Source organism: Pseudorasbora parva, chromosome 8 (genome assembly GCF_024679245.1).
Source record: "Pseudorasbora parva isolate DD20220531a chromosome 8, ASM2467924v1, whole genome shotgun sequence".
NCBI lineage: Eukaryota > Metazoa > Chordata > Actinopteri > Cypriniformes > Gobionidae > Pseudorasbora > Pseudorasbora parva.
Genome location: NC_090179.1, coordinates 2,624,209 through 2,635,759, shown reverse-complemented (window position 1 = coordinate 2,635,759; position 11,551 = coordinate 2,624,209). Strand labels below are relative to the sequence as shown.

Genomic DNA, 11,551 nt, shown 5'->3' with positions numbered 1-11,551 from the left:
GTGATCAAAATGTGAATATTACTTTAACATACTCATTGTTTATTCCTATTCTTAGATCTGTACATTTCTTCCATATTTGACTCTTTATTGTAACGTCCTTAGAAACATGCACTAATTTGAAATATGTAACGATAGCCTACTATTGTGAATAAATAAGTGAATTAAATGAGTAATCATGAAATATATATTACAATCAACTTTTTATTGTTTAATAAACATATTTTAACCTTTATTACCACTGCTGAATAGTAATGTAGAAATGATTTATTATTTTCTTCTTCCAGAAAGCTTGAGCTGGTCAAAAAAAGGGAAGAAACAGACGTCCTCCTCCAGAATGTGTGGCCCAACAGCAGAGCCATGTTTGCTGTGGAGATTCATGGTGCTTCTGTGTGTTTTGGCCAATATAACGCACAGAAGCAGTGGCTGCCCCAAATCATGCGCCTGTTATGCTCCATCAGAAGTGCACTGCACATTCAGATACCTGAGTGAAATACCAAGGGACATTCAGCCAGCTGTTGAACGAATTAACCTGGGGTAAAGCATACCACAGACAATTTAACTATAGCATGAATATTTCTCTAAAAATGTCATTAACAGCTTATTTAAGGCTGATTCCTACATTTGTATTTTTTTTTGTTTCAGATACAACAGTTTATCAACTCTTAAAGCGAACGACCTCCCAGGACTGAAAAACCTGGAGCTGTTAATGCTGCACAGTAACATTATCAAGATGGTTGAGGACAGCTCTTTCCATGACCTCACATCTCTGCAGGTAAAATACTGATTTTACTACTTAGCAACATAATAAAAATCTAACTTTCTGTTTAACTCTTTCCCTGCCAGCGTTTTAAAAAAAAGTTACCAGCCACCGCCAGGGTTTTTGAACATTTTCACAATTTTTAAAAAATAGCAACAGCAAAAACAAAACCTGTTTTATTCTAGCCTCATGCATTCCTTTTTTATCAGCACTATAGAATATGGGTAAGTTTCAACATTTATTTAACACAAGGGCTATTTATCCATATAATGCATGTCATTTTGCGATCACATGACCAGCCAAATTCTAATCACTTCATCTCTGTAACACCCCAAAATCTCCATTGTGGAATAAATTACAAATATTGTGCACAAACGATGGACATTTACATGCGACTTAGATTGTCTGGTACTGTCTAAACGGGCAGTTCTTGGCCATAAGAATGAGTTAGGAGAGGCTTCCGTCTGGCCATTCAGGCCTGATTGGTAGAGTGATGCAGAGATGTTTTTTCTTCTGGAAGCTTCTCCTCGCTCTTCAGAGAAACACTGGAGCTCCTTTAGAGTGACCATCTGGTTCTTGGTCACCTCTCTGACTAATGCTACATTCACAGCAAACGCAAATTGAGCGTCAAAATCGCGTCTACCGCGTCTAGTTTGAGGCGTGCAAATTTTGAATCCATTTGCGTGTCCGCAGCTAATTGGACGCGTGCAGAAATCGAGCATTTGAAGCGAAATAGACGCGTGTTAAAGGCGCTCCAGGTGAAATATATTAAGCATTAACAGCCACACATGTGGTTCAGCCAACGCACTACCTGGATTATCTTCACTGCATGTATATTTAAATAAAATATTAAGTTATGAAACTTCACTTTGCCCTCAGTCAAAAATGATTTGGTAGGCAATAATAGATTAATTGGACCAAAGATCGCCCATCAGATGTACACAAGACGAAGTATATGTCATGTTTAACCTCTACATAGACATCCGAGCCAGCGGCGAACGGCAGAAGGACTGGCCGAGGAAAGGCTGCTCTCGCCGGGGTTAACGAGCGCTGAGCGCCTGGAGATCGCCTGGATGTTACAACTCCAAAAACGCACGAGTATTCTTTTTAAATAAGCACTGTCTTTATAGGTAAACCACATATTTTAGCTTTAAACAATTACGTTATCAACTGAAAAGCATTAAAACTACATTTAGTGACAAAATAACAGTATTTTCTTAATTATATGCAGGGTTTATCACGCTACTTTACCACGTGACAGCAGCAAGCAGGCTCCTCAATGGTTAACACGGCGCGAATTGACGCCAAAGTTCAAATTTTCGGGCGTAGACGCCAATTTGCTTCAAACGCGTGAATGCACAAAAAGGACCGCTCGCACGTATCGTGCAAGACGCTCAATTCGCTTCAAATTCGCGTTATTCGAGAAACTGAACGCGCGAATGAGGCGGAATCGTGTCCATCGCGCCGCAGGACCTCCAGACGCACGTCAACACGCCTTTCCATTGACTTAACATGGAAATAATTCGCCCCAGACACTCTATTCGAGTTTGGTGTGAACGTACCATAAGGCACTTCTCCCCCGGTTGCTCAGTTTGCCCGGGACCGGCTCTAGGAAGAGTCCTGGTTGTTCCAAACTTCTTCCATTTATAGATGATGGAGGCCATTGGGCTCATTGGAACCTTTAATGCTGCAGAAATGTGTCTCTACCCTTCCCCAGATCTGTGTCTCGATACAATCCTGTCTCAGAGGTCTACAGACAATTCCTTGTATGGCTTGGTTTGTGCTCTGACATGCACTGTTTACTGCTGGGCCTTATAGACAGTTGTTTACCTTTCCAAATCATGTCCAATCAGCTTAATTTACCAAAGGTGGACTTCAATCTAAGTGTAGAAACATCTCAAGGATGATCAGTGCAAACAGGATGCACCCAAGCTCATTTTAGAGTGTCATGGCAAAGGCTGTGTGAATACTTATGTATATGTAAATTTTGTTGTTGTTGATTTTTTAAATTTATTTCATTTTTATAAATTTGCAAAGATAGCAAACAAACTTCTTTCACATTGTCATTATGTGGTAATATTTATAGAATTTTGAAGAAAATACTGCATTGAATCCATTTTGGAATAAGGCTGTAACAACAAAATGTGGAAAAAGTGAAGTGCTGGGAATACTTTCCGTATGCTCTACAAAAAAGGACATTTCCCTCTGGTGCAGAGACTAAATCAAACAAACAAAAAAACAGGCTATGTAGGCAAGTTGACATTAGCTGGCTAATTAACATAACCTAGGTAGCATATCTTCTTGTTTAAGGAAATTTCATGTAGGGATGTGCATTATCACGATTTGTGCACGTGGACGATTCAAATATCTCCACAATCTGCTTTTGAAGAACTTTTGACATATCATGCTACAGTGCACATACTGTAAAATACACACAATACAAAAACACAGTTAGTTATGTCTAAAGTTGTGTTTAGTGATGTGACATTTGAACCAAGGCGTCAATGCTTATATGGAGCATAAATCGGCGTTTCAGATGAAGCCTTGATTTGAAGCTTGTGTTGTTAACGTAAACATCACGGGACCAATGACAAACAAAGCCTCACTTTCTGTCCAATCTTGTGTGCAATTTATTTTGCGTGTCGTAATGTTCGAACCCCCAGTTCTTACTTTACGAGTATGTTTTTATTCAGACTTATTCAATTATACTAATCATTTGAAGCATAGGCTATTGTAGCCTACGTTTTATAGCTACACAGCAAAAAATTTGACCGAGATTGCAGAATCTAACATCGTAAATGTTTATTGTCAGTGTAGGCTATGTGACACTACATATAATTGGGTTTAATAAAAACTTCCCAATAAATATAGGAGAGAATATACATGGTGTCCTCCATGATTCCTGTTCATTCCGACAACAAAGCACTTGAATGCAACAAGCTCATAATCACGACTTCCGAAGTGGGATGTAGGGCATTTCCGATAGCACGTGAAGAAGGCAGCATAAATGCTACAGTTTAATGGTTAAATGAATTCATCACAGAGAGAAATGGAGCACAGACGGACACTGTTTGGCTTTTATTTGTACACTTAACATGAAACTATCTATGGAATGTGTGGTGGTGGTTGCTTTGTCCGACGAAGCTTCTTTCACTTGTTTCACATGGCATTTATTTTGAGCTAAACACCAGATAGCACTGTTACAGACACTCTTAAAGCTTTGAATCTTTCCACAGAACAATCAGGGGAAAGCCTCAGTGCTTCTTGTAATGAAGTCCACTGAAGTTTGAAGAACTCAAGTGCAGCTTTATTCTTCCAAAACATAAAATACAAAGCCAACAAAGACTTGGCTTGGTAAACATGGCATGAAAAACAGTGGTTACACAGAAAAATCTAGACAAGAGAACAATGAAATATGAGGGCTATTTACTGTATACAGAGAAAGACTAATGACAAACAGGGAACACCTGTGAACAATCAAGACAATCACAAACACAGCTGAGAAACCACATGAATAAATTAACCAATGACAACATGACACATTCACAAGGGGAGCACAGATAAACATCCTACTTGGAAGTGCAAGAAGTGTAATGAACCAGAAAAAGTTGAACATGTTCTCATAAACTGCATAATGCATAGCAAAGAAAAATAAAAGACATGATTTAAATGATAAGATGAAATAAATGGCACATAATACACTGTCATTAGAAAATCTTCTAGCTAAAAAAAAGTGGAATAATTCCTATGTAATATTACAGGAATGTAAAATACAGGAATTTATTTAAGAATATATTTTTTTTATTAACAAATACATTTGTTTTAATTGAAGTATGATTATTATTATTATGTTTTTTTTCTCTCCAGCTAAAACTCCAGTTCAGTTTGTGGCGGTAATGCACCGAAAGCTGGTCTGCCAAATTCACTGCAAGGTGCATTAAACTACATTAAAGAGTACACCTAAAACGTCATTGTAATTTAAATCATTATTAATATGTCTTTGTAATAAATTTCGTAAATATGGGAAGGAAGGAGGCGGGAAACAGCGAACACTCAAAGACTTTTAATTCAAAATAAATAAACAAAACAAAAGTAACGCGGCAGCCCCTCACGGACGACTCCCCGTACACACACAACAAAACGTAAACAAAACACAAATCAAAATTCAGGCCTGGGGCCCGTTCTTCGTACCTCGCTTAACACATCTGAGATGATTTGACAGATCCCAGATCTTTTAATCGTGATAACTGATCTCTGGCTAATTTGGTTCTCCAAACGAATTTGCGGATTGGATCGGGAGTCAGGATGTCCAATTCTGTTTCAATTTGCTGTAATTAATTTGTTTTTTCTTTATATCGCTTCCTCATATTGTGTTGGACTTTGTAATGAGCTGTGTCATCAAGGTGCCAGCCTTTCCCTTATGCAAGCTGGTCAGCATCCTTCTGCAGGCCCGTAGATACCTGGACCAGAATTCTCTTTTTCTCCCTCTGGTCCTCGATCTCGTATTCCAAAGCTTTGCGCTTCTATGTCTGTGGAGATCAGTAATCTTCATTTTCTTCGGTTGATCAAGGTGCATTCTGTATCTTGATCTAGCAGATGCAGCTGAAGCAAGTAACTCTTTTGAGATATGGACATTGAGGAGCCCCCCACAGATGCTGACATAATCACAAATTAGTCGATGGCTGACCATTGTCTCCTCCTGCATATTGCAGGTCTCCACTTCTTTTTTTAATGGAGAATCCCTCTCTCCACTGTTGCCTGCCCGTGGGACCGGAGAAGGAGTTTCTTGCAAAAGCTCCATAACTCCTCATAGTGTTGCCCAAGAACTCCATGCAGGAATATGTCTAGCCTGGTTTCTGTTGGCCGGTGTGACAGAAAGATCTCATTTTCAAAAGATAAAAATTCATTAAACTGCTGGATTATAACATCACCTACAAAAAACAACAAAATTATATTAATTTAATTATAAAAAGTATGCATTTAAATTAATACATAATATTTACACAAGCCATTTTTTACATTTAGAAGCACATTTCCTAACTTGATTGAATACACATTGATAGAACTGAACTATTCTCTCCTACCAGCAGAGACACCTCCTGACAACTGTTGGGCTTGCAAAAACCTCTGCACCAGTTTTGTCATACTGCTCTTGCACCAGTCACGCCGGCTTCACACTGCACGCGTAAGCAGGGTCGTAAGCAGCGCGTATTTTTTTCGGTGCTCATGTTAACAGATGAGTGCATTCACACCGGCAGCAGAGGCAGCGCAGCAGCGCGTAGCAGGAGCAGAGCAGAAGCGCCAGTGCCGCGATCGTTTCGGCGCCAGGTCTATTTTTGACGCGCTGCTCACGATGAATTAAAGCCACAGTACATTGTTCTGGTCAAAATTAACCTGTTTAACATGAAAAATAACACATTTAACCATGAAATAATTTAGTGAAGTGTTCCTTGTGTTTCTCAGTCACCATATGACATCATGTGAGAGAAAAAAAAGTTCTACATGAAAACCGAAGTCACTGCCATTAGTTTTTGCCTGAACTACGAAACTAATTTTAAATAATGTATGCCAGTTTATCTTAAATTAAATATGAATTAAATTATGTATATATTATAACTATATGCTGGCATAAAAACAGAAACGATAAACAAAAGCACGTGGTGTCACAGTCTTTAGAGTGCACCTGGAAAGACAGCAATGGATGACACTCGTCTCATCGTGGAGGTTGAGAAGCACACAGTTCTCTATGATCCACACAATTTGCTTTATAAAGACTTGCAAGTGAATGAAAAACCATGGGAGGAAGTTGGTGAGCGTGAGCGGCTCTTGGTGCTGATGTCTTTCGTTGTCTCACGAACGAACAACTAAATATGGATAGGTAAATAGAATGTACACACATTAATATAGCACACATACAGTATAGACATGTAGATAGACTATGATGTGCGTTATTTTGTCATTTTTAAAAAAACGTTTTTAGATAATTTGCCTACAATATTTACTTATTTAGCCTACAATATATCATTAAGAAGTTTCCTCTTAGTTATTACAGTCATTTATGAGTTATCTTTAAGAGGTTTATGATGGGTAATGCATGTAAATTTGATGCCTATCCAATATTTCAAGACAATTTCCTGAATTTTCTCTTTTTAGCAGTGTGCTTTTCATGGACATACAGTCTTGTTCAAAATAATAGCAGTACAATGTGACTAACCAGAATAATCAAGGTTTTTAGTATATTTTTTATTGCTATGTGGCAAACAAGTTACCAGTAGGTTCAGTAGATTGTCAGAAAACAAACAAGACCCAGCATTCATGATATGCACGCTCTTAAGGCTGTGCAATTGGGCAATTAGTTGAAAGGGGTGTGTTCAAAAAAATAGCAGTGTCTACCTTTGACTGTACAAACTCAAAACTATTTTGTACAAACATTTTTTTCTTCTGGGATTTAGCAATCCTGTGAATCACTAAACTAATATTTAGTTGTATGACCACAGTTTTTTAAAACTGCTTGACATCTGTGTGGCATGGAGTCAACCAACTTGTGGCACCTCTCAGCTGTTATTCCACTCCATGATTCTTTAACAACATTCCACAATTCATTCACATTTCTTGGTTTTGCTTCAGAAACAGTATTTTTGATATCACCCCACAAGTTCTCAATTGGATTAAGGTCTGGAGATTGGGCTGGCCACTCCATAACATTAATTTTGTTGGTTTGGAACCAAGACTTTGCCCGTTTACTAGTGTGTTTTGGGTCATTGTCTTGTTGAAACAACCGTTTCAAGGGCATGTCCTCTTCAGCATAGGGCAACATGACCTCTTCAAGTATTTTAACATATGCAAACTGATCCATGATCCCTGGTATGCGATAAATAGGCCCAACACCATAGTAGGAGAAACATGCCCATATCATGATGCTTGCACCTCCATGCTTCACTGTCTTCACTGTGTACTGTGGCTTGAATTCAGAGTTTGGGGGTCGTCTCACAAACTGCCTGTGGCCCTTGGACCCAAAAAGAACAATTTTACTCTCATCAGTCCACAAAATGTTCCTCCATTTCTCTTTAGGCCAGTTGATGTGTTCTTTGGCAAATTGTAACCTCTTCTGCACATGCCTTTTTTTTAACAGAGGGACTTTGCGGGGGATTCTTGAAAATAGATTAGCTTCACACAGACGTCTTCTAACTGTCACAGTACTTACAGGTAACTCCAGACTGTCTTTGATCATCCTGGAGGTGATCATTGGCTGAGCCTTTGCCATTCTGGTTATTCTTCTATCCATTTTGATGGTTGTCTTCCGTTTTCTTCCACGTCTCTCTGGTTTTGCTCTCCATTTTAAGGCATTGGAGATCATTTTAGCTGAACAGCCTATCATTTTTTGCACCTCTTTATAGGTTTTCCCCTCTCTAATCAACTTTTTAATCAAAGTACGCTGTTCTTCTGAACAATGTCTTGAACGACCCATTTTCCTCAGCTTTCAAATGCATGTTCAACAAGTGTTGGCTTCATCCTTAAATAGGGGCCACCTGATTCACACCTGTTTCTTCACAAAATTGATGACCTCAGTGATTGAATGCCACACTGCTATTTTTTTGAACACACCCCTTTCAACTAATTGCCCAATTGCACAGCCTTAAGAGCGTGCATATCATGAATGCTGGGTCTCATTTGTTTTCTGAGAATCTACTGAACCTACTGGTAACTTGTTTGCCACGTAGCAATAAAAAATATACTAAAAACCTTGATTATTCTGGTTAGTCACATTGTACTGCTATTATTTTGAACAAGACTGTATAATGCGATGGCCTTAATTTCTTCTATCAAAAACTCTCACTAAACGAAATGAAAAATATCAGAAACAAGTGAAACGATTTTTAAAAATAAAATTAGCTTCATAAATCTTTGATTTATTTCCATTTCAAATACATTAAAGGGGGGGGTGAAATGCTGTTTCATGCATACTGATCTTTTTACACTGTTAAAGACTTGGAATCCCATACTAAACATGGACAAAGTTTCAAAAGTTAAGGTGGACGTTTGATGGGAGTATTTCTTTGTCAAAAATACTACTTCCGGTTAGTCATAAGTTTCGGCAAGTTTTTTGAGATCATGCGTCCCCTTTGACGTTAATGGGGGCGGAATTTCCTTGTATGGGCCTTACGGACAATTCTACCGGAAGAGCGTGAGAGAGAGAGAGGGAGAGAGCGAAAGCAACAGCCTACGCCCATCAAAGCGCTGGCTTGTAGGATGCCCTGCACAGGTAATGTGCACAATTAACAATGACATCAAAAAGTGCGTTTTTGGTTGCCAGACCAAGACAGTCCTGCACAGATTCCCCAAAAACCCCGCGTTAAGGCAACAGTGGATGTAATTTGCTTTTCCGGATCAGCAACTGAGTTGCGCGAATGTTTATATCTGTTCGCTGCATTTCGGTGCCGACTGTTTCATAAACAAGGCCCAGCTCGACGCCGGATTTTCCAATCGCCTAATGCTGAAGGATGGAGCAGTCCCAACGATAAAGGTCCCAACGTTAGAACCGCAGGCGGTGAGTGAGACTGCTTCAAATGTCTGTGTTTTTGCCTATGCTCATCAAGTAGCCCAAACATGATCACGTATAGTAAATTGATCAATGGAGCATGCGATGTGTAGTGCGTGTACATTTGTTTAGCTGGCCACTATATGTGTAACTTTATGTTTGTGTATTGTAAAAGCACTCCAAACAACAATACACAAAGAGTGGGGAAATATGTTGAACTAAATAAGCGCGCTTCTTCATTCAAATGCGCTACTATTCCGTGTCTTTCTATGTAAACACTAACTTAGCCTGCCGTGCAAAACCAGTCCGCTTAATAACGTTACAATTGTCTACACAAACCATGCGTAAACACACACACACACACACGTGCACAACTGCACTTCTCACATGTACACCTTCAAAGACAAAAATACGACGATATAATTCAAGTATAAATATGTAAATAACACAAGCCGCTAAGCATATTATATAGTTAGTGTATAACTTGTACCACATAGAGACGTCCTGCTCTAGTCGTTTTTGCTGCTGCTCCTGTTCAACTGCAGCCTCTGGGTCTGATTCCGGATCATAGATGTATGGCTGTATCTGATTAAAAGCCATATTTTTATTTTGAATAAAGTTTTTTTCCCGCTGTTAGGGATGACACAGCTTTACGACGCACTCAACACAATAGCAGCGGCGTGCATACGTCATTATTTAGCTCCGCTCACACGACACGCCCCCACCCGCTCGGCTTTTTTCGGAAAGACTCGGAACAGCGCATCTTTCTTATATAATTATTAAAAAAATAAAGACTTTTCGGAGATATGCAGGATGCAATGCTACTCTGTAGGTACTCAAGATTGACATGACACTGACTGAAACTGAGTGTTTCACCCCCCCTTTAAAGAGAAATGCAAACTTATCCATTATAGAGTAGCCTACTCTGTACACAACTGCGCGCGACAAATGCTGCCTGTGTGAAAGCAAAAAGTGTGCGCGCTGCTACTGCTTTACACACGCGCTGCTTCGGCGCTGCCTACGCCCTGCTTACGCGTGCAGTGTGAAGCCGGCGTCAGGGTCAGACAACATCCTGCTGGGGTCCAAACAGGCCACCTGCCTCACTACAAGATATTTTAATGGGCTCTTGTCCTGTACTTTCTGGATGATGGTACACATCACCTTGACAAAGACTTTCCTAAACTCCAGGACTGTGAGTTCACCTATCTTTTTCTGTTTCTGTAGTTCCTTATGGGAGCATGCAAAGAACCTTTAATAACCTATTATTACCTATTATAAAATCAAGTTTTCTGCTGAATCCATCAAATTTTATAGGTGAAAAAATACCTTAAGGAGTGATTCTGCACCTAAGCCTATGTTTACTTCCTTTGAGTTGATTAAAAATTGAATAAACAAAAAATACTACTGTAGTATACTATTATTTGTGTTTGCTTCATCCCGTTGTCCCTTAAACTATGCAAATTTCCATAAGATTGAAATTAAATAATCAGATTCATTAATAGCAGTATCAGAGTGCTGTACAAGAATTACCTTCATTAGCTCAGCAAAGTCTTTGGCAAGGAACGGAATCACTGGTATATCTGTTTGATAGAAGGTAAGGAAAGGATTGAAGGTCCTTGTGAGAGCCATGTAGAAATGTAGCTTTGCCAGAATCTTCCAAGAGTGTCATAAGATGCTGTTCCCAGATTTGGTAGCTTCTTTTTCCTGACTGCATCCATGTACATGGTCACTGATGGCCAGAATTCCAAAGCTCTCTCCACGGTAGATTTTCAAGCCACCTGTGTCCACAGAATGGAAGTGGAAATTTTGTGCATTTGGTTAGAGCAGTGAAATCCTCCCTCCACAGCTCCCCACCACAATTAGCAAACTGCTCACGATTCTCTTGTTGCAAAGGTTTTAAAAACCTCCAATTGACATTTGGTCCATCCATGGAAACGGATAGAAGCTTTTGCAAGTCTAGCTGCAGTGCACATTCCTGCAAAAAAAAAGAAAGAAATAAAATAAAATTAGATCAAGATTTACCATATTGGTATGCCAATATTGGTATTAATTTAGCTCTGTATTGTAAATTACAAATAAAGTTAAAATTGATATAACATTACATTGCATTTATGTCTTTGTGCAATATCAAGGATTTTCGGATTGTATTTGTTTCCAAATTATTAACATTTACAATTTTATTATCGTTAATCTCAGACACCAAACAAGCATGTTCTAGCAACAATTTCGATTATGGATTAAGATGCTTATTTATC

The 11,551-nt window shown here is 39.0% G+C and overlaps 1 protein-coding gene across 1 annotated transcript in view; it reads left to right on the top strand.

The window, feature by feature from the left end:
• Positions 1-289: 289 nt before the first annotated feature.
• Positions 290-11,551, top strand: part of igsf10 (immunoglobulin superfamily, member 10) — a 58,311-nt gene continuing 47,049 nt past the window's right edge. Inside the window, exons 1-2 of the mRNA XM_067449938.1 lie at positions 290-534; positions 643-772. Of these exons, the coding sequence (XP_067306039.1) occupies positions 335-534; positions 643-772 (330 nt within the window). The 5' untranslated portion in view covers positions 290-334. The remainder of the gene's footprint in view (positions 535-642; positions 773-11,551) is intronic.